This window comes from Lutra lutra, chromosome 8, assembly GCF_902655055.1.
Source record: "Lutra lutra chromosome 8, mLutLut1.2, whole genome shotgun sequence".
NCBI lineage: Eukaryota > Metazoa > Chordata > Mammalia > Carnivora > Mustelidae > Lutra > Lutra lutra.
Window position 1 is genome coordinate 55,391,703 of NC_062285.1, and position 23,147 is coordinate 55,414,849.

General features: G+C 46.1%; 2 protein-coding genes across 2 annotated transcripts in view; both read right to left on the reverse strand.

Annotated features, from left to right (window-relative positions):
- Nucleotides 1-244: 244 nt before the first annotated feature.
- AMHR2 (anti-Mullerian hormone receptor type 2) lies at nt 245-21,888 on the reverse strand. Its single transcript, XM_047740478.1, is given in 13 exon segments — nt 245-2,222; nt 2,224-2,406; nt 3,108-3,244; nt 3,411-3,558; nt 3,761-3,933; nt 4,076-4,190; nt 5,553-5,783; nt 5,897-6,027; nt 6,214-6,285; nt 6,551-6,742; nt 6,984-7,166; nt 9,210-9,752; nt 21,874-21,888. Coding segments are annotated over 12 exon segments (1,737 nt in total). The 5' UTR covers nt 9,262-9,752; nt 21,874-21,888; the 3' UTR covers nt 245-2,102.
- The window catches only part of SP1 (Sp1 transcription factor), a 52,870-nt gene continuing 43,923 nt past the window's right edge, over nt 14,201-23,147 (reverse strand). The window contains exons 4-6 of the mRNA XM_047740477.1: nt 22,905-23,073; nt 20,034-20,233; nt 14,201-18,945 (exon numbers count right to left, since the gene is read on the reverse strand). Of these exons, the coding sequence (XP_047596433.1) occupies nt 18,632-18,945; nt 20,034-20,233; nt 22,905-23,073 (683 nt within the window). The 3' untranslated portion in view covers nt 14,201-18,631. The remainder of the gene's footprint in view (nt 18,946-20,033; nt 20,234-22,904; nt 23,074-23,147) is intronic.

Consider the following 23,147-nt stretch of genomic DNA (forward strand, 5'->3'; position numbering starts at 1 on the left):
GCCTCTCTGCCTACTTGTGATCTCTCTCTCTCTCTCTCTCTCTGTCAAATAAATAAATAAATAAATCTTAAAAAAAAAATCATTTGGGGCACCTGGGTGGCTCAGTCATTAAAGTATCTGCCTTCGGCTCAGGTCATGATCCCAGGGTCCTGGGATTGAGCCCCACATTGGGCTGGCTCCCTGCTCCGTGGGGAGTCTGCTTCTCACTCCCCTTCTGCCCCTGTCTGAGAGATAGAGAGATCTATCTCTCTCTCTCACGCTCTCTCTCTCTCAAATAAATAAATAAATAAAATCTTTAAAAAATAATAAAGAATATTCAGAGCCTGGTGTTTAACCAAGACTGGGGGGGAAATAGGTGGCCAAGAGGCAGTTATAATAGTTGGGGTCTGCCAGCCTAGGAAGAGGAGCAGTCCCCACCCATGCAACCTCAGTGGGACTGGAGAACCGACTGGATATAGGTGGGTGGGACAAGGTGGGGTCACAGAGCAGACAGAACACCTTCCTTGTTGGGCTCCTCTAGGACCAAGAGAAACTTAGTGCAGGGTGTCTGGCTGGCTCAGTCAGAAGAGCACGCAGCCCTTGATCTCAGGGTTGTGATTTTGAGCCCCATGTTGGGTGTAGAAATTGCCAGAAAAGAGAGTGAGAGACTTGGTGCACTTGAGAGCCAGGGAAAAGGGGAAGGCAGCCCTGATGGTGAGGGGGAGGCAGGAGCTTGGATTTCGATGTGCTTAGTTTCTCAGTTGGTGGCTGCCTGTTCCTGTGATGATGTCTTATTGAGGATTAGAGTGCTGAAGAACAGTGAAGCCTCAGGGCTTGAGAGCGGACAGGCTCTGCAGAGGTTAATACTGGAACAACTAACATGGAAAGGGGTGAGAGATCATCTCAATGTTCAGACACAACTGCTACCATTTACAGAAGTGTCCACTGAGGCCAGGGGCTGCACAAGACCTGTCACCATTTCTTGTTTACCCCGAATCAACTTTGCAAGCAGGGTAGGTGTTTTTACCCATATTTTATACATGATAAAACAGATTCCTAGGGTTAATTAACTTACTCAAAGACACAGTGCTCGTTGGTCACTGACCAGGATTGTGGGGAGTCAAAGCCTTCCCCATTGCTCTACTGGAGTTATACCAGAAGGCCTGAACCTCCTGACTTAGCAAATGAGAAACCGGACACCTAGAAAGAGAATGTAACCTACCCCAAGAGCACTGTTAGAAATTAAACTGTGGGGGTAGGCGGGGTGGCGGGGGCACAGCTGGCTAGCTCAGTCAGAGGAGCATGCGACTCGATCTTGAGGTCAGGAGTTCAAGTCCCATTTTGGGTATAGAGATTAGTTAAATTAATAACAAACAAACAAAAAACTCTTTAGAAAAAGAAAAAAAAAAAGAAAAGAAAAGAAACTGAATGAGGGCTATAAACCAGGCACCCAGCATGAAATGCCTCTGTGGGGCGTATGAAAGGGGCCTGGGGTGGGAAAGAAAAGCCAATAGAGAAGACACAAAAAGACATGAAGGAAGAACTTCTCAATAGGGTTCACAAGGCCTTGCCTAAAGTTTTCTACAGAACCTCTGCTCTCTCTCCTCCACACACCCTACACTTCTGCTCCCCAGGTTCCTGCAGTTTCATCCCTCACCCTGCAACACTCCACCAACTGACCCCGCCTCTCCTGGAAAACTGCTCACTGAACAGCCAAGTTTCCTGTGCTCTGTGAGGCCTTCCTGCTCAAGCCTCAGGACCCCAGGCAGGCCCCCAGCAAGGGGGGGTTGTGCGTCTCTGGGAGGCTACAGACTGGCGAGGTCATCTTTCCCCAATGACCGCCACGTGATCCCACCAAAAGTAGGCTTATGATAGTGAAGGAAAAGAAAGAGACAGGAGGAGCCCAGGATCCCCAGAAGATGGGGAAGGCCCAAGGACAGGGAGATAAAGCTGACTTTATCTCTTTCCTATGCACACCCACCCCTCAGGCCCCGATCGGGACTGCCCTATACTAGACGCCCACAGAAGGATCTAGGCAACTGGCAGGTTGGAAAGGCAATGGTGAGACACAGCAGTCAGGCATCGGAGCACCAGATTTATGTTTGCACGTACAGAGATTATACTTAAGTTGCACATTTACAGGTGAGACACAGTGTGGGAGGACCCCCGGAACAAAGGCCTTGCTGGAGGCTGAAGTAGCAGACGTTCCACTGAGGCCTACAAGGGGGGATGGCCATGGGGAGAGCCTGAGAGGCAGTCTTCTGGGCAGAGAGGTGGGCTGCCTTGGGCACAGCTCTCTGGGAAGGGTTGGGCCTCCTGAGGATGGGCCAGGGCGGCCAGACGCTGCTGAGCACATGCTGCCGTCAGCCTTGCTTCTGGGTCCGCATCCCAACAGTCCTCCAGCAGCTCTCTCAGGCCGCCAGGGTCCTGGGAAGAACAGGAAGCAGGCTTAATCCTGGGATCCTCAGTGGCCCTCAGAGGGTCCATCTTTTCCTCTGAGGAGTTAATTCAGGTTAATGACTTCACATGCTGATGGGAAGTTACTCCTCTTCCTTTCAGGCGACCAGGGTCTTAGGCAAACAATGGTTAACCCCACAGATACTTGTGCTGTGGAAATTACAGATCAGGTAGCAGGGAAAGGGGCTTCCTGCTAGGAAACTAATTCTACAGACCCTGAAATTTCACTGTTTGGCCACCTTTTTAACCCTTTACACCCAGGACTGGCTTTTAGTGGGTCATAGCAGAAACATGAATGTGTGGGACAGGGCAAGGAATTACTGGATTGAACATTGGGCTCCATTGTAACAGGAGAGGAGCCATCTTGGGAGCAGAGCTCAGGCAGAAGCAAAGCTAAGGAGGCCTTCCTGGAGGAGGGGACTGAGAAATAGGGCTAACCGATGGTGGAGAGGAAGAGAGACAGACCAGGCAAGTGTGAGCAGGAGGAAGGTGTCTGTTTCAGGAATGGGCTGTGAGACTTATGGCGGAAGGGGATGAGCCAAGGTGTAGAGCAGATCTGCCCAGCTCCAGCTGAACAGGAGACAGGAGTGGGGATAGATGAGAGGAGAGAGGAGCAGATGGGCTGGTCCACACTCTCCAGGTCCCCAGCCCACTAGCAGGTGGGTTCTTACTGTGGTGAAGCCGTGCCAGGTGGGTGGGATGTAGGGCCGCCTTCTCTCCTCTACTGCCAAGGTCCACAGCTCACAGGTGCTGGGAGTGCTACCCAGTTCTGCCTCATAGGCCAGCTGGAAGGGTGGTGGTCTGCTGTCTGGGGAAAGGCACATAGGGCTAGATGTCAACTAGTCCTGGGGTGCCTCCTCATGGAAAGGCCAAGAGGGAGAAGGGCAGAACTTCCTGCATCAGGAGGTAGGTGCATCTAGAATGGGTGGGTTAGTTATGGGAGGAAAAGGGGGCACGGTCATAACCATTCTTACCCGGCCACAGATCTGGACAGCGGCTCAGGATCTCCCAGAGGAGCAGAGCCAGAGAGTACACATCGGCTTGTCGGAGGGCCGTGCCCCAGTCCTGTAGGTCCAGAGTCTTGTCCAAGAGCTCTGGTGCCATGTACCTCTGGGTGCCAGCCTGGAGAGAAAGACATGGAGGGCCAAGAGTCATCTCCCTGGCAAGCCTTGCCACAACACTGGTCCATGCAGTATCCCCCCAGCTAGAGTCAGCAACGTCCTAAATGTCAGAAGTACTGCTGTTCCGTTGCCCCAGCAAAGAGCGTGACTTCATCAGCAACACTGCCGTCATCCCGGGCCTCACCATCATCCAGAGTACTCACCTCCATGATGGCAGCAGGGCCTCGGGGTTGAGTAGGGGCCCAGGTGGGAGGCTGGGTGAGGCCAGGGAGCACCAAGGCGAGGCCTAGGTCTCCAATGGCACACGACCCATCCTCCCGAATGAGCACATTTTGGCTGCTCAGATCTCGGTGGGCGATCCCTGGTTTATATTGGCCTGTGAGAGAAGCCAAGGTTGAAGGGGCATGGGTCCTCTTCCTTTCTCTTTGGACCCTCTTCTTCCCCTCCAAGCTAAGGGAGAATCAGAAGCACAGCAGGTGGCTCCTGATTCCATGGCTTCCTCCTTCCGGCTCACCCACCATCCTGCCAGCGCTCCTCATGGAGGAATGCCAGGCCCCGCGCCAGAGACAGTGCCATCCGCACGGAACTTCCCCAGTCACTGGTGTGCTGGGTCAAGTAGTGGCACAGGGAGCCCTAGGGAACAGCAGAGAGAAAAGGAGGACACATAAGCTGGAGGTGGCCGATCTGCCCCGGGCAGCAGAGATCAGTCTACAGACCTCCCCCTGCCTCTCCCAGCAGATGGACATGCTGATCCATCTAGGCCGAGACAAGAGGCAGGGAGGAATGAGAACGTGCCTCTGTCAGACCGACGGGAAAATAGTAGCCCTAGTTAAGTGTCTGAGTGCTTACTGTACCAGGCCTCCTGCAGTCCTCACAACCCTAGGAGACAGGGGCCTGTCACTCCTCTGATAGACGAGGAGATTGAAAAAAAATGAAGTAAACCTGCTGGAAGTCACTTGTGAAAAGCAAGTAGAGCTGGAACCCCAGCAGTCTGACTCTAGGGTCACTCACGAGTCATCACCTTATCCGGCCTAGGGACCTGAGACACCAACAGAAGCGGAAGAGGCAGGGCGAGCTCAGGAGTGGTATTCCCCGGGAACCACCTGGCCTGCGGTGTCAGGCGCCCCCTCCTCTAAGAGCCTCTGGGAAGGAGAGGGAAAGGAGGGGAGCAAGTAGGAAACCGGGAAGGGAAGGAGCATTTGTGTCCCTCATTCCACAAACATGACTTCAGTGTCCCAGGGAGGTTCAACCAACCAACCAACCAACCAACCAACCAACCAACCAACCCAGGAAAGCAGACGTTGTTGAGCTAGGCATTAAGGCACATGGTCAAAAAGGGGACTTCTCCGGATTCAGGATTTCAGAGGGAGAGGACTGCAGGGGCTAATAAAGTCTTTAGTCCTTAGACGGTCCATAGGGACAGGGGCAGCCTGGTCCCTGACTACCTTGTCCTCCTCATCCTTCCTGTTCATGATCGTCCCCTCGAGGCACATCCCCTTGTTCTTCTCTCACAGTATCTCCTCTCTCAGCACTTAGCACACTTGACATTTGACGCTTATTTTTGTGTTTACCTGATTCGCTACTGTCTCCCCCACTACTCTCTCAAATCTACAAAGGCAGGGACGAGGCTCTTTGTCTTAGCCCAGGAGGTTCGGCATACGGTTCATAAGGTTCATAAGTACTCCTTGAACGAGTGTGTAAATGGCTTTGGAGGGCTGTGCCTTGAGATATTTCTTTAACATTGGTTTTCCTTAAGGTTGGGAATATGAGTGGTTTTGATTTCTCCTTTTCTATGTCTCATGAGTAAAAAATATTAGCAAGTATTTCTTGACTAATAAAAAAAACCCAAGAAAACAAAAAAAAATCATTTTTCATGTTCTAGAGAAGAGGAAATCTGGAGCAGAAGAATAAGCGCAAGCAGGCCCCTGCTCTCCCCTAGCCCGGCACCCCCATACACACACAGGCACAGACACACAGACACCTCTCCGTCCTCACCTTTGGGTGCAATTCCAGTACCAGCAGGGGCCCACAGGGCAGGGGCTCAGGGCCCCCTCTGCTGGCGGTGATAAAGCGGACAACGTGGTCATGCTGTAGGCCTGGCAGCTTGTACAACGCTCTCTCGGCTTGGAACTGGGCCACAGCCCTCCGGGAGAAGGCCTTGATGGCTACCAGTTTGCCTTGCAGCTGCCCAGCCCACACCACTGTATGACCTCCTTCCCAGATGACCTGGTGGAAACACGGTGCTGGGTGTGAGCCTCAGCTCGCATCAGGACCAGGCTTCCTCCCCAGCACACCCTCCAGGAGGGACCAGAGGACCTGCCCCCCGAATCCCTGGGCACCTGAGAGAAACACAGCTCAGGCAGCTCAGGCAGCTCAGCACTCCAGTCCCTGCCTGATTCCAGCTCTGGCTCTGGCTCTGGCTCTGGCGCTGACCTACCCTGCACTCTGCAGGACTTTCGCTGTAGCAGGGCTGGGGCGGAAAAGAGCCCTTGGGTCAGGGTACACAGGCATGGAGACTGAGAAAGGGGCTTTGTGGGAGGTAATGAGCTCAGGCTGTAGAGATCTTAGAACCGTGGGATCAGGGGAAGCTGGAAAGGGCCGAGAGCTTTGGGGCAGTGACCGGGGGTGACAAGGGATGGATGAAGTAGATTAGTACCCAGGATGCTGCTGCCCAGCAGGAGGAACAGGAATAGTCCCAGCAGTACCAGCGCCATCCAGATGGACTTGCCTAGATATTAAAGCAAGAATGCAGCCTGGATGAGCCCTGCCCCAAATCCACTCCACTCCTTTCCCCTCCTTAGAGAACTTGCTTCTGGACCCACCCCCACCTTGGTCACAAGCCCCTTATCTCCCAGTCACCAGGGCAACCAACTTCTCAAGGCCAGGAGGAAGAAAACTTGGGATGGGGGTAGGGTGAGAACTGGCCCTGGTTCTACCTCTCGCCCTAACCTGGGCCCCAGCCCCTAACAGGCCCCAGCACCCTGCATGGCTACCTGGGACGGTGGGGGGACCGTGGGAGCCAGGAGTCCCAGGGCTCCCTGGAGGAGGCAGATGACTGTAATTGGCATTGCAGAAGTCAGTGCCACACGAGCAGGTGAAGAGAGTGGACCTCGGGCTGGGGTGGGCTCGGGGGCTCAGGTCACAGTGCGGGGACTCACAGTCTGGCTCATCACTGTCTCGGCATCCTGATTGGGGTGGGATTAGAAGAGGAGAGAGAGGGAGAGAGAGAGAGGGCGAGCGAGCATAATAGAGTCTGGGAACAGAGGATAACCCCCTTCTCTATCAGAGGCATCCCCTCCAACTCATTCGGGCTTTTCTTTCCTCTGCATATTCCATTTCTCCTCCTCTCCCGCTGCCGTCACCCCCACCCCAGGATGTACCTGACTCCCACCCTAGCTTCCACCCGCTGTATACTTTGCCATTCACCTTGCATCTCCACCTGTGCCTGGTCTTGGGTCAGGTTCCAGATCCCAAAACAGCAGCGGCTGTAGAGGCAGCGGATAACCCTGGGAGGCCCTGGTCCTGCATCTAGCAGCTTCCCCAGTGTCTTTGTGCTTCCCCGCACTCCAGGGGCCTCAAAGAACACACAGGTCCGCCTGCTTGGGGATGCTGTGGCCCAGGGTGGGGAGAGGGGAAGGTTCAAGATGGGAATGAATGCAGGGGCAAAAGCAGCAGCCAAAAAGGAGACACAAAACATGTTTCATATCCCAGGGCCAGCATGGTAATGCCGTAAGAGGAAACAGGGTCAGCAGAGGTCTGGAACCTGACCTCACCATGGGGACACATGGATCTACTTTTTACCCTCACTCACCCACCCCACTTACTCTTCCAGAGGGGTGGCTGCTGCTTCAAGTCCCCCTTTCCCTCAGTGGGTGAGTGAAAAGCACCCCCCCATAGACACTTACCTCGCACAGCTGTGGGAAATAGTACGCAAAGGCCCAGAGTCCCCAGCATCATGCTGGAGGGGACAAGCAGCATGAGGTGGTGAGCATGAACCAGCACAGCTGCCCTGGCCAGAGCTTCCTTCAGATATAGGGCGCTGTGGGGCTTCTGATCCCTCAGTGCCCAATCCTGCCCTCCTCCCTCTTCCCAGTCTCTGTGGGGGAGACGGCTGCTGTGGGGGAGAAGATGGGTGTGGGGAAAAGCAAGGAGAGGGAGGAGCAGAGAACGGAGCTCATATCCTCTTCTCTGCAGCCGCCTCCTTTCTCTGCAAAGTGGGAGGAGGGGGTCTTAGAGGCCCAGCTGAGAACCCTGTGATGCCTAACTTCAGGCCTCTGCCCTTTGCTGACCCTGGAAGAAAGTGCTGGATCCTGTCAGCCCTTCTAGGCTAGAAACCAGAGTGAGGTCAACTGAGGGATTCAACTGTGCCCAAGATCCCTTCTTTTCAGGGCTCAGATGTGCAGCTCTCTCCGCAAAGAGAGGCTTCACAGACTAAAGTTGACCTCAGTTTCCAAACTTCAGAATCAGAAAAGAGTTATATAAAATTTCTCAGAGTTTAAAAAAGTCACATTGGAAATGGGTATAATGGTAAAATTTTATGTTACCAAAATTTTAAAAATCATATTGAGTCAAATACTGAAAAAAAATCAGAGAAGGTCAAAACAAAACAAAACCCAAAAACCACAACACTTCTATTGAGTACCTATGTGCTAGGGCATAGCTAGGGCTATGCATTTTACAATCATCTCATTTTATTCTCCCATTGAGCTATTTATTATTATTTTCACTGTACAGGTAAGAAAGCTGAGCTTAGGTAACTTGCCCAAGGTCAATCTGCTAGGAAATAGCAGAGCTAGGATTTGTTTTGTTTTGTTTTTAAGATTTTATTTATCTATTTGACAGGGAGAGAGATCACAAGTAGGCAGAGAAGCAGGCAGAGAGAGAGGAGGAAGCAGGCTCCCTGCTGAGCAGAGAGCCCGATGTGGGGCTCGATCCCAGGACTCTGAGATCATGACCTGAGCCAAAGGTAGAGGCTTAACTCAGAGCTAGGATTTGAACCTAGGTAAGTCTGATTCCAAAGCCCAGGCCTTACTCTTCACATTAGTCTATGATGCCTGAAAACAAACAAAAAACTCAGCAATAAAAAATATTTCCAGGGATGCCTGGGTGGCTCAGTTGGTTAAGTGTCTTCTTTCAGCTCAGGTCATGATTCGGGTCCTCAGATGGAGTCCCGCACTGGGCTCCCTCCTTGGCAGGGAGCCCGCTTCTCCCTCTGCCTGCTGCTCCCCTGCTTGTGTTCTCTCTATATCTCTGATAAATAAATAAAATCTTTAAAAAATATTTCCCTCTGATACAATAATTGAATGTTAGAATTTAGATTGTTGAGAAAATACACATCATTACCTGCCAGCCGGCCATGAACTAGAAAGGGAGCAAACAGTTCAAACTACCGCCACCAGAGGTCAGCAGACATAGGAGAAACTCAGGGTGCTTCAGCATCCTCTGATGACTGATGTCTATAGTCCATCTCCTGCATTTATTAAGAGGCAGGGACTGTATAATGTGAAGGCAGAGCCCAGGGTGTGCAGCGTGAATGTCCGCACAGGGATAGAAGAAGTTTATAGCTTGTGCTGTAATGGGAGACAGGAGTCTAACTGCACCAGACTCTTCCTCAGGGTAAAGCATTACATTAATAGGTAATCATTTCCCTACCTGGGAGCAGTTGGCTCCCTTGAGAATCTGAGTCAGAGGGGATGGGTTCCATTTTCCTAGCCTTCTGTCCCCCTGGTGGTTGCCTAGAAACCCTTTCTGGGAATAGTCTGGCTTAGACCAGGATTGAGGGTATAGGTATTAACTCTCTAATTCTGGAGCCGTTCTCCTGGGAAGCCTGCAGAAACGAAGGAGAGAGTAAAAGCTCTGGTAGTTGTGAAGGAGCAAACGGAGAATGACCAGGGCCAGAGGAAGATGGACAGCTGCCCATCCTTCCCCGGGATCTTCTGGGAGTCTGCAGAACCCTGCCAGTGAGATGGAATGTTGGACTTCGTTACAGCTATTTTCCTGCTCTCAGATCAGATAAGTTTGGGGGGCTGGAGAGCATGTGGGGACTTGAAGGTCAAATAGCTTCTTGTGTCTGGAGTGTTTCAGGAGACTACCTCCTCCAGAGGGGAACAAAATAAAGATGAGGCAGGAAGACCACCTCCTCACCCCAAACCTTGGATGACTACTCCTCTCAAAGACAGAAACATCCCAGGCAGGCTTATGGAGTGAGGTGGTAAGAGAAGGGGTAATGATTTGAATGCTGAGGGATTAGGAAGGTCCTGAGAAAGGACCCCAGCATTGAAACAGTCTCCCTGGATTCCACATACACAAAGATCTTTCTTCATCAGGATCCTGATTCAAGTCTGCAGTGGCCCAGTAAGTTACCTTTGACCGCCCCTGTCTATAGGGCTAACATGAGTTGTTTATTCATTCAACTCAGAAAATATTAAATCTCAGCCTGTCTTTTCTGAGAAAGAAAAGACTGGGACCAGATTGGAAAGGTTTTCAGGTCTTTATCAAGGAGACGAGACTTTTCCCGAAAGCAAAAGATTTTAGGGAGGGGTTTGGTGGCAATGTGGAAGATGGATGACTAGAGTTTGGGGAGACTAGAAGTAGGGAGATTATGAGATCTGAGCCATAGCTATAGTGAGTACTAGGACAGTGGAAATAAAAAAAGGAAAAAGTTGAGATACACTGTACTGGAAATATTGACAGGATTGGCAATCAAATGAATGTGGGTATTTTTTTTAAGATTTTATTTATTTATTTATTTTTGTTTGTTTGTTTAAAGAATTTATTTATTTATGTGACAGAGAGAGCACAAGCAGGCAGAGAGGCAGGCAGAGAGAGAGGAGGAAGCAGGCTCCCTGCTGAGCAGAGAGCCCGATGCGGGGCTCGATCCCAGGATCCTGAGATCATGACCTGAGCTGAAGGCAGAGGCTTTAACCCACTGAGCCACCCAGGCGCCCCTTACCCACTGAGCCACCCAGGTGCCCCTTAAGATTTTATTTTTAAATGTGGGTATTTTAGTGAGAATTAAAAGATGGTTCTGAGGTTTCAAGTATAAATGATCAAGTAACAGTATTACTACTGTTAAGTGAGATGGGGAACACAAAGAATCATTTCCCCTTCTTACATGTTGACTTTGAGTTATCTGTGGGACACCAGATAAAAATGTCCTGTAAGGGACGCCTGGGTGGCTCAGTTGGTTAAGCAGCTGCCTTCGGCTCAGGTCATGATCCCAGCGTCCTGGGATCGAGTTCCACATCGGGCTCCTTGCTCGGCGGAGAGCCTGCTTCTCCCTCTGCCTCTGCCGGCCATTCTGTCTGCCTGTGCTCGCTCTCTCTCCCTCTCTCTCTGACAAATAAATAAAATCTTTAAAAAAAAAAAAAAGAAAAAGAAAAATGTCCTGTAAGCAGTCTATCAGGTTGAGAGAAAAGGCAGGGCTTAAGATTTGGGATACCTAAAGAGTGGATCCAACTTGTTTAAGGGGTTCAAAGGTAGAGTAAGGGTAAGGACACAAGAGAGGGACACCAACACTTAAGGGACAGAGGAAGACGTGACTATGAAGGAGAATCAGTCTTACTTACACTCCAAGGGAACAAAGCTCTAAGATGCACATGGTTGCAAGAGGTCTAAGAGGCAAATGACTGAAAGACCGCCAGAGCTGGCAACCAGATTGCTGATATCTGTAAGAAACAATTTTGTACATGATAGGTGCTGAACAAAGTGGCCTGAGGGGCTCATTAAAAGAAGAGAAAAATTAATCAACTACTTTGACTAACTTTGGAAATGAAAAGAACTGGAGCTGAAGCTTGAAGTGGAAGCAGAGGGACAGGGGGAGAATTTTATTTTAACATGCTTATAGGATGACAAAAGGGAACCCAGGAGAAACTGAAGATGGAAGGGGAAAATACTATCAAAACGAGGAAATGAGGTTAAGAGCACAGGTAGTAGGGCTGGCCTTGCAAAGGCAAACTTTCTCTCCCAAGAAAAGATAAGGAGGTAAATTAGTATTGGCAAGTATATGGCTAATTATAGAAGAGAGGGAAGTTTGAGGAAATTCATGCTTACGTTCTCTCCATGAAATAGGAAGTAAAGCATCTGTTACAAAGTGGGGTCAGGACTCAGAAATCTACAATTAATGATCTCTCTCTCACTCACCAGACCATGAAGTATGTGATGGCAGGATCTGCCTTACTTTTTATCCTCAACCTAGCTCAGTACCTAGGACAAGGGCCCAATAAATGTTTACTGAATGACGAGATGATACTGCTATTAAAGGTCCATTTAGGGCTACAACACCCCCCCCCAAAAAAAGCCCCCAAACCCAACCCTCAAACCAAAAAAATACTCCCCCAATAAAGTCAAATGTTAAAATGTTATATTGCTAATGGCTAAACAGGAAATCTGATGGCTGAGTTTACCCATGGCTAAGTGATTGAAAAGCAAAGGGAGTCAACGAGCAAAATAGTTGGGGATGCTGGTAGCCACAGTATAAAGGAGTGACTAAGGATTCTTGGACAGGTAGGGAGGGAAGTGAAGCCATAGGCTGATGGGAAATTGGAAAGACTGTCAAAGTAATTTCAAATTCAGTTTCAGATGGGGCCATAATCCAGATTCGATCATTTTAGACACAGGCTGGTATTAACCGAATGTGAAGTATGTGAGGACCAGATCTTAGTTTTTGATTATCATTCTCCAATAAAAAGAACTAAGGCTCCTTGGAGAAATGGCTGATTCTAGGGCTGGGGCTGGGAAAATACAAGGGAAGTCTGAATCATCTTGTGTATTGGAAAATTCTTTGAAAAGTGCTCAAAAAAGGAAAAGGATATAGATATATGAGAGACACAGGAGCCAACCTGAAAGGGCTCCCAGTGCCCAAAGCTGGGGTGATTTGAGCAATGAAAATAATGTACAATCTAAGTATAAACACGAGTATATACTAAAATAAATTAATGACAGGAGAAGAGACGGTTTCCTCAGAGAATTACAAATACTCCATGTAGTTACTTACTTCCCTTAGGAAGGGAAACTTAACTCCCACCAACTCCATTAAGGGTGTACTAGACTTACTGACTTGCTTCCCAAGAATAGGGAAACACAGTGGTGAAAGCTGGCAAACACTCTACCTTAACCAGGGTGATGGTTAGCACTGGTGATGTCATGTGGCTCTCGTGGCATCCGAGGGGATGTAATGAGAAAGGCACTTCACACCATTTCACCTGTGTGGTATTTTTTCCAAAAACCTGGAAGCTCAGTCTCAGAATGAGGGAAACATCAGACAATTCAGATTGGGAGATATTCTACAAGATACTTAGTCAATACTCCCAGACTGTCAAGGTCATGAAAAATAAGAAAAGGGTAAGAAATTGTCACAGACCAGAGGAGTCTGGGGAGGCATGTCAATGAAATGCAATGTAGCATCCCAGAATGGATCCTGGAATGGAAGGACAACAGTGGAAAACTGGTGAAACACAGAGCCTGGGGTTTAGCTAATGTAATATACCAGCATCAGTTTTGGAGATTTGACAACATACCCCAATAGTATGTTAAAATGGAAAAAATTGAGTAAAGTATATGGAATCTCTCTGCACCATCTTTGTAGCTTTCCTTTAAATTTAAAAGCATTCCAAAATAAAAACATATATATATATATATATATATATATATATATATATATATTTTTTTTTTTTTTTTATGAGGTTGGGCCTGCCCTGTTCCTCTTGGTCCTCCACATTTCTATGTCCTCATTGCACACTGATCTGGTCATGAAATTATTTGCCTGGGAGTTAAGTATAGGGTAATTGCACTGATTAACATGTATGGTAGCACAACCATATATACCTGGAAACCTTTGTTGGGTACAGTATATGAAGCTATGACCATATTCTCCCCATTCCCACCTTGTCAACACACCAGAGACATGGCTTTTTATTAAAAAAACTTTTTTAATTGGTTTACAAAGGAGCTACAGACTACATTGAAACTAATCTTTGTACAAAAAGGCCAAAAAAAAAAAAAAAAAAAAAAAAAAGCCCCAAAATACCCAGAGACAAAAGGTAGGGGGAGAGACAAGAAAGGAAGATACAAAAGAGCAGGAAGAAACTTAAAGACAAGAGATTAGCATCATACATACACAAGATCAGGGGGGGCGGGGGCAGAAAAAAGAGCAAGAACGATGAGAGAGCATTTAAAAGTATTCCCCACACAGCCCTGGTGATAATTGGATTGGAATTAACAACAAACACAGCATGAGACTATTAAGAGGTTTAAAAAGGCCACAGTGGTATGGAGACTGGGTATCCCCCGTGTTGAGAAAGAGAAATAAACCTGTTTTAGGCACCAGAGACTGGAGCGCTGCCCCTCCCTCCCAGAGGATGACAGACTGGGTTAAGAGGAAGCAGGCTCTGGGGCAGCTGCCATTGGTGTGTGTACAAAGGGTCTCCTCAGGTCAATCTCAGCATATTTCTCCCATCTTCCCCAAAGTCTTTGTGCCCTAGACTCCAGGTGAGGGCTATGGGATGCCACTGGGAGAAAAAGGTGAAGGCCTGCCCTTGTCCACACTGTTCAAGAGCAGTTGCTGGGAAAGTGGAGGGCTGGGTAGACAAAGCCCATGTCCCCTGTGGAGAAGGCACAGTGTAATTCCTGAAGGTGAGATAGAGGAAAACACATATCCCAGGAGAGGTATCAACAGAGTCCTCACTACTTGCAGCCCCAGCTTAACCCCACTTGTTATGCCTTTTTTTTTTTTTTTTTTTTTTTAAATACTGAAGGGAGTTGAACAGATCACCACACCTCTTCCCACTTAAAAGGGACAAGGAAAGCTGGGGCTGTTTGATAAGGAAAAAGGAAGACAGAACAATGTACTCATTTCTCTCAAATGAACGTGGCAGAGGAAATCTTTCTAGGTTTGGGGAAATCAAACTGGAAAAGACCTAGGAGAGGAATGAAGCTGGGGACTCCCCTTTTCTATCCCCTCCTAGCCCTTACTCTAAGGCAAGTGAGCCAAATTGGGAAGAGGGAGTAGGAATTTAAGCTTAAGGCTGCTTAATGTCCTCCTGTGGGCTGGTGTTTAGGGAAGGCAGACAAAGAAAAGAAACAGGTCAACCTCAAAGCTGGTCTGCTCATCCTCCCAGAAGAGGAGAGCCAAGAGAGGCACCAGAGAGAACACAGGCTCCCAAACAAAAGTAATAACCTGCCCATGTTTTATCAGAAGTTCCAAAAGCAATGTTTTCCGGGATTGGAAGAGTGCCATATCCTCCTCCCTTTCCCCAAAACTACTGCTGCCACCTTTCATCCTTGCATATAACTTACTGGCTCTCTTTTAAGGGAGATGAAACTCTGAGATTTCACATTTCTCTTCTCCACCCCGAGAGGCTACCTAGCTTTGAAGAGGGGGAAGGAGAGCTATGCTAAGAGCCCCTTACTTGAGGCAGCTAGACTATCCGCATTTCCTTGGTACCGGGATCTTAAAAGTTGTTTGCTCTGATCCCGAGGTCCGAAAGGCATCAGGGTACTTACAATTGAATGAAAACTCTAAGTAAGTAGCACCAGGGCTCCCCCAAAGCATAACAGGGGCCTGATTAACACCCCCCCCCCGAAGAACCCCTCAAAAAGTATATAAATTTATTGCGTCCTAGCAAAGATCTGCAACTTCCAGTATTCACACAATGTGAAGATATTAACAATACAAAATATATTCTGAAAGTCAAACATCTGCAGTTCATAGTGCTTTCTCAGATTTGTTAAAAAAATACAATGCTTAGTTTCCTATATAGGATATACAAAAGCAAAAAATATATATATATATGTATATAGTAGAAATAAATCAATCAGCCATAGTAATTTACAGCTTTTGTCTCTAACCCTCCCCCAATCATAATCTTTACCCCACACTTCAGTCTATACTTTCTAGATCAAGGGTTCTGTTTATTCTGAATCAGGCTGAGAAATATCCATTAAATTGCATTCTGCACAGCACCCACAAACAGGGTGCTAGCTGGAAGTCCCTGAAGGAAGATGGTGTGGGTTGTTACCGCTCTGGGTTAAAAGTGAGACAGTCAAATGGTACACAGATGAATGTATATGGGCAACCTGAATGGACAAGAGAATCAGGGTTTTAATATTACCACTCCTCTGGGCATCCCCTGCCCCAAAGGTTTGGTCATTTAAAATTTTTAAATAAAAAAGCAACTCATGAAAAAAACTTTAGAATCAATATGCCTGTCAGTTACATTAATTTCTGCTGGCCAAAGTGTTCAGGGAAAGGGATTTTCAGCAATAAGCTCATGACTCAAGGAATGTTGGTTCCTAACTCCCTGTGGAAAAGACTGAGCAGCTCACTGCTGCTGGGAGACAAGAGCAGAAGCTGCTTCAGTTTGGGTGCCAAACAAGATACTGGATCTGGAGCTTCCTTGGAGATAAGGAAAGAGGGTAGGTAAGTGGAAAGAACGGACTATGAATTCACTTACAGCAATGCTCGTGAAGGGGGTTGAGGGTAAACCAGCATTCCATCCCAGAGAAAATCATCATCAAATAACCTTCCAAACACCTGTAGTCCTCAGCATCATTAAGCTAGTTTGTATCAAATTAATTTCATACTGGGGAAGATTCCATTCCTTGAAATGCTCTAGCAAAATACTGCACACTCTGGTGAGTTATCCTGCCCCTTTCCTCCAAAAGATGCCTATGTACATGATTATAGACATAAAATAACAGGTTCTGAGTTCTGCCTTTCAGTGGGAATAAAGGGGGTGTGATAAGTGGCTGGACACGGATGACTTTTACTGCAATGTTAACAGAATTTGATCTGGGGAAAGTTCCTTGCAATAGTTCCTGAGTGTATTAAGTCTGCAGAGAAAGGACCAAATGGAGCGAACTACTGTTTAGAGTATCAACAGTTATTATATTTCAGGTTAAACAACACAAAATTACCCAGACCCTAATTTGGATAGATTTGATACAAAATATATAGTAGAATCATAGCATCATCTATTTGTAATCAAGATAAAAAGATTTATGAAAGAAACTAGGACTCTGGTATAGATCTGGATGTTGGTTTCACTTTCAAACACAAAAATAGTTTTTTCTTCAAAAGTGCAGTTGAATATCCCCCATCATTAATTGTTACTAATTTAGCATAAGCAAAGAAATGACCTCAGGAACATACCCAGGTTTTAAGACAGATTACTAGGTAATGGGCCTGAAAGGCATTTTTGAGCTGAATTTGATTTTCCAACAATTTCAAATATAATTTCTCATCTGTGTGTAGATATATACAGGCACAAACACACATTCACACACAGTCATACACAAACACTTCATTTTCTATCAGATCAGGGCAATTTTTTATTGCAGGTCTCTTTTAGTATAGGCTAACAGAAAACCTATCCCCAACCTAACAGATTACACACATACACACAGCCATTTCCATACTTCCTCACAGTGAAAAGCTCTCCGACAAGATACCAGAAGGTCAAGAGAGGCAACGTTTTAATGGCTGGGCCTTGAGGACAACTCTGGTTGCATTTAAATCTCAGTGCCAAATGCACTAAGAATTCCCTGCCGCTATAATTTTTGGATCAGTCTCTTCAGGAATCAGGCCATGGAGAAAGCAGGATGGTGTCTCCTGATCTCTCCTATAAACCACAGTGGTAAGACAAGATTTCTTTTTGTTCTGGGCTATCATTCCCATGATCATGTGCTTCCTTTTCCCTTAGGAACCACCCAAGGAAGAGTTAAGGGAAAAGATCAAAGAACCACTGCCTTGCCACTTGTGCATACTCTGGAGTTTTGCAGAATGGAAACCCGGAACAGATCCATTGGCTGATGCTCCTTAATAACATGAAAAAGAAACTACGGGGGATGTTCAAAAGAGGAAGTGCATTTCCTTTCAGAATGTGACCTCAAAAACCCATAAAAAGCTTAGAGCTACTTTGGAAGACAGCTGTACAAAAGTCCAAATACTCCACTAACTCCTGAACTGGACCACTCTGAGTCACTTCCACTTCTGGGCACATCATTTTCCTACTGAAAGCCCCTACCTGTTTCTTGACCACTTTGTGACAGTTTATACAAACTGATCCCAGATTATAACCTTTAAAGGGTCTCTTGTACAACTCCACAGAAAGACTCTCGATGCTTAGAGCAGCTAATAAGGAGAGATGCCTTGAACTCTCCAGCGCCAAGAGGGTGCCTGCGTCAGTAGTATTTTGAACACTCTCTCCACAGCTACCTCAAGCATCAGCCTGGGCTTCAAGGCTCTCCATTCTGCTGCTGGGACCAAGGACCTTAAAAGACTGATAGAAGTGCCTCATCCAGGGATCATTACCAAAACATAAAGTGATCAGGTGAGAGAAAGGGAGACAGAAAGGTTGAGTCAAGAAAGGAGTGCAAGAAGCTGATCCCAAATAAAAAGACAAAATTAAGAAAGGAAAAACATTATGTATGTATATATAAACTAAAAGCAGAGCATATGAATGCTTAATCTGGTGGGAAGCCAAGACAACATCTATAGAAAAGCTTGATGTGTCACAACAAGGCTCAGCCATAGGGAAATAAGGCAATATAAAAAAATGACCAAGGTATTTTGGTCACAGAATGGTCTCCTTCCTCCTCCCAGCCAACCCCTGCAAATGCATCTCTATATATCTTTTATATATATATATATAATATATATATAATATAGAATCTGTTTTTTTGTTAAAAAGTATTTCAATGATCATATATATTTATCAAGGCATGATGGCTTTAGGAAAGGGGGGGATCCATCATGGGGGAGCTGAGAAGGGAAATGCAGGAAGGGGAGGCTGGGGTAAGAAGTCTAAGAAACTGGTTGGGGTCAAACAAATGCTCATCAAAGGGTGGCACCAACAGAATTTTCACTAATGTTTCCCACTTTAAGGAGGTACTGATGATATAGGTGGGTGCCAAGACCCCATCTCTTCTCTTGTATCCCTCCCCCAATTCTTCCCACCACCATGCATTTTAATGCCTCATGGCTCTCTCTCCCACATGTCTCTTGGACCCATGCTACCTTGCATCCCAGGATTAATGGGTATGGCCCATATGTCTCTGGCCCTGGGTGCCTCATCTCAGAAGCCATTGCCACTGATATTAATGGACTGCAGATCCGCCACCTGCATGACGTTGATGCCACTGTTGGCAAGACGGGCAATACCCTCTGGACAGATGGCCTCCATGGCTACCATATTGGTGGTAATAAGGGCTGAAGGGGTGGCAGTGCCGCTGCCTTCTGAACCTGCCCCACTGTCCAGGGGCAAAGTGCCCACACTCAGGGATACACCTGGGCCTCCCTTCTTATTCTGGTGGGTCTTGATATGCTTCGACAGGTGGTCACTCCTCATGAAGCGCTTGGGACACTCAGGGCAGGCAAATTTCTTCTCACCTTAGTAAAAGAAGAGAAAGAAGGTAAGAAATGGACATCTTAGGAAGCAGGGTACTTGTTTAATTCACTGTTTTCAAACTACATTAAACAGAATATCAGGCACTCTTAGAAGGTGATAAAAACAAGAAAAATCTATTGAGTATCTTTTTCTTTGTGGGGGCGAGAAAAATAAGTAAAGCTCAAAGATTACTCAGAAAGAAAGGACTAGGAGCGCCTGGGTGGCTCAGTGAGTTAAGCCTCTACCTTCAGCTCAGGTCATGATCTCAGGGTCCTGGGATCGAGCCCCACATTGGGCTCTCTGTTCAGCAGGGAGCCTGCTTCCCCCTCTCTCTGCCTGTCTCTCTGCCTACTTGTGATCTCTCTCTGTTAAATAAATAAATAAAAACTTAAAAAAAAAAAAGAGGAGCACCTGGCTGGCTCACTGGGTTAGGCCTCTGCCTTTGGCTCAGGTCATGGTCTCAGGTCCTGGGATTGAGCCCCATGTTGGGCTCTCTGCTCAGTGGGGAGCCTGCTTCCCCCACTCTCTCTGCCTGCCTCTCTGCCTACTTGTGATCTCTCTCTGTCAAATAAATAAAATCTTAAAAAAAAATCTAAAAGAAAAAGAAAAAAAAAAAGAAAAAAAGAAAGGAAGGACTATAGCAGAAAAGTAAGGCAGGACTGAGACTAAGAATAATAATGGGGCCATGATCTTCCTTTAAAAATCCCACTGAGGGGCACCTGGGTGGCTCAGTTGGTTAAAGCCTCTGACCTTTGGCTCAGGTCATGATCCCAGGGTCCTGGGATCCAGCCCTGCATCTGGCTCTCTGCTCAGCAGGGAGCTTGCTTCTCCCTCTCTCTCTGCCTGCCTCTCTTTCTACTTATAATCTCTGTCTGTCAAATAAATAAATAAAATCCTTAAAAAAAAGAAAAAAAAAACACTAAAAACCTAGCCCCTTCCTTCTGAAAATTTTTCCAGATTAACTCCAATTCCATTTATGTTCTACCCATTCACTTTCAAACTTAAGTTGCTCAGAAATTTAATTATTTCATAGATACATTCTGTGTTTTCTATTCTATTACCATTTCTCTCTTCCCAGGCTCCTCCTCACCTGTGTGTGTACGTTTGTGTCTCTGTAGCTCATCCGAACGTGTAAAGCGTTTCCCACAGTATGACCAGGTACACATGAATGGCCTCTCGCCTGTATGCCAGCGCAAGTGTGCCCGTAGGTGTGAGGTCTTGCCATATACTTTGCCACAGCCTTGGATGTGGCAAATGTGCTGTTTCTTTTTGCCAGGATCCCCAGAGCCCCTAAAAATAAGAACACAACTATTCATCATGCATTCCAGAGACAAAAAGAACCCCAGTGTCAGCGTTTATTACCTGACCCACTCAAAACTAACCCAAATTTTTATTTAAAAAAAAAAAAAAAAAAAAAAAAGGCTTCTCTTGGGGCACCTGGCTGGCTCAGTCAGTAGAGGATGCAACTCTTGATCCTGGGGTCACAAACTCGATCCTCATGTTGGGGGTAGAGTTTACTTAAAAAAAAAGAAAGAAAGAAAGAAAGAAAGAAAGAAAGAAAGAAAGAAAGAAAGAAAGAAAGAAAGAAAAAGAAAAGAAAGAAGAGAAGACTTCTCTTTAGTACCAAAAGATAAATCTTTAGGGGTGCCTGGGCGGCTCAATCGGTTAAGCATCTGACTTTGATTTAGGTTCTGGTCATGGTCTCCGGGTAGTGAAATGAAGTCCCACATTGGGCTCTGCACTCAGCATGGAGTCTGCTTGAAATTCTCCCTCTCCCTCTACCCTTACCCCCACTCACATTCTCTAAATAAGTAATAAAATAAAGTAAAAAGATAAATCTTTAGTTGATTCTAATTCTTAATACCCCAAATTCAAGTTTTAAGTTTCCTCTCTACTGGATATTTACTCTTTCCTGTTTTTCTCCTCCTTAATCCTTCTGATGTTTGACATGTGAAGAGATTAATTGCTCTCAAGACTTGTAAAGTCTGTGAGGCATTTTCTTGTATTTTTCACAAAGTTTAATCTCAACACAAGCATTTCCATGGAACAGTGAATATGGTACATTTTTGGCTGGGGACGTACTTAAGGACCAAAAGGTCTCTCCATTTAAACACCTGGTGGAGAACTTTAAAGAAACATGATACTTGGGGCGCCTGGGTGGCTCAGTGAGTTAAGGCCTCTGCCTTCGGCTCGGATGATGGTCTCAGGGTCCTGGGATCGAGCCCCGCATCGGACTCTCTGCTCAGCGGAGAGCCTGCTTCCCTCTCTCTCTCTCTCTCCGCCTGCCTCTCTGCCTGCTTGTGATCTCTGTCTGTCAGATAAATAAATAAAATCTTTAAAAAAAAAAAAAAAAAGAAACATGATACTTTACAACTATGAACCTATTTCCTAAAATAAAGGTCAAGAGCCAAATGGTGAAGATTAGAAGCTGGAGCACTATCAGGGACTTCAGAGTAGAAGAAGATGGGCTGGATAAAAGTTAAATCAGAGGAATAAAAACCCTAATTCAAGGTATGTTTAAAAAAAAGGGGGGGGAGATGTAAAAAAAAAAAATTATATACATATATTCCCTATATGAAGCAGTTCCTAAGCTCATCCCTGGAATCAGCTCTGAAATGTTTTTGCCAAACCAATTTGTTCCATGTGTGATCCATTAGTGGGCACTGGGGAGATTTCTAAGAGGGACTTTCTTGGGTTTTAAGAGCAGAGGGGAAAAAAAACCATAACAGAAATGAAATCACACTTAGGTGGAAATCAGAGTTTCCTTTGAAAATTTAAATCCACTTTACATTTTGTTAGATGAAAACTCTATTGTACTCAGTGGTTTTTGTTTTGTTTTGTTTTTTAAAGATTTTATTTATTTTATTTTATTTTTTTTTAAAGATTTTATTTATTTGTCAGAGAGAGAGAGAGAGCGAGCACAGGCAGACAGAGTGGCAGGCAGAGGCAGAGGGAAAAGCAGGCTCCCCACAGAACAAGGGGCCCGATGTGGGACTCGATCCCAGGACGCTGGGACCATGACCTGAGCCGAAGGCAGCGGCTCAACCAACTGAGCCACCCAGGTGTCCCAAGATTTTATTATTTTTAAGTAATCTCTACACCCAACATGGGGCTCGAACTTACAACCCAAAAATCAGGAGTCACACGTTCCACTGACTGAGCCAGTCAGGTATCCCTCAGTGCTTCTGATTCGGATTTTTCCTGTAATGTAGGGTTAACCTAAAAAGGACTCAAATTATATTTAGTTTTGGTGCTCTTCTTATTTTTGTATCTTTTTGTATCTTTGTGCTTATTTTGTTGGGACAAAACTTAAACAGATTTTTTTCCAAAGGCATTAAAAAAATCTGTATGGCTTTCTATTTTCTTTCAAAAGCGGTAAGTTAACGAAAAAGAATATAATGTGGAAATTTCCAGAGATAATACTGAGTAAAACTAAATATTTTACTAATAAGAAAAATTTGCCAAAACTTTGTTCTGTAGGACACATTTGATTCTATGATGGAAGAATTTTCTATCTGGAGTAAGTATTTCTGTCTATTGTGAGGGAAAATAAAACTCTGTAAACCCTTAGGATTCTCACACAATCACTATAAAAAATCATTATAGTAAGTATGTTTCTTTTTCTTTGCAAGACTATTTTATAAGCAACCTTGTTAAACCATCTCAAAAACAGACATATGGTAACAATCACCTGACCAGTTGGCTCCATGTGATTTTAACGTTATCTGTGGAGAAGGCAGGCACCTATTAAGGCCCAAGGTCTTAGAGTAGATGAAAGGATCAGAGCTGGAACCAAAATCCTATAATATAACCCAATCAAATGTATTGTACTATTTCTGGTTCCTCTGCAACACTGCCAAGTCCTAAATGTTAAAAAATTAACCCTCTTTTGCTTACCTCCAAATTCATTAATTTTTCTCCTTTATACTCTTAAGAGACTGGCCTGACTGGGTCAACTTACCTTCCTTCACTGTCTTTACAGTAGGGGCAGGTGCATGCTTCCCGCCGGGTCCTCCGACCAGCTTGGGGCTGTGGATCTGGGCTGTTTTCCCCTTCTTCTCCACCTGCTGTGTCATCATGTATTCCATCACCTCCAGCCCCATGGAGGCCAAGCTGAGCTCCATGATCACCTTAAATTAAGAGAAAAAGGGATCAAGGTAAAGTAGAGGAGATCGTCAAGCTGTGGTCATTTCAGTGACATTTT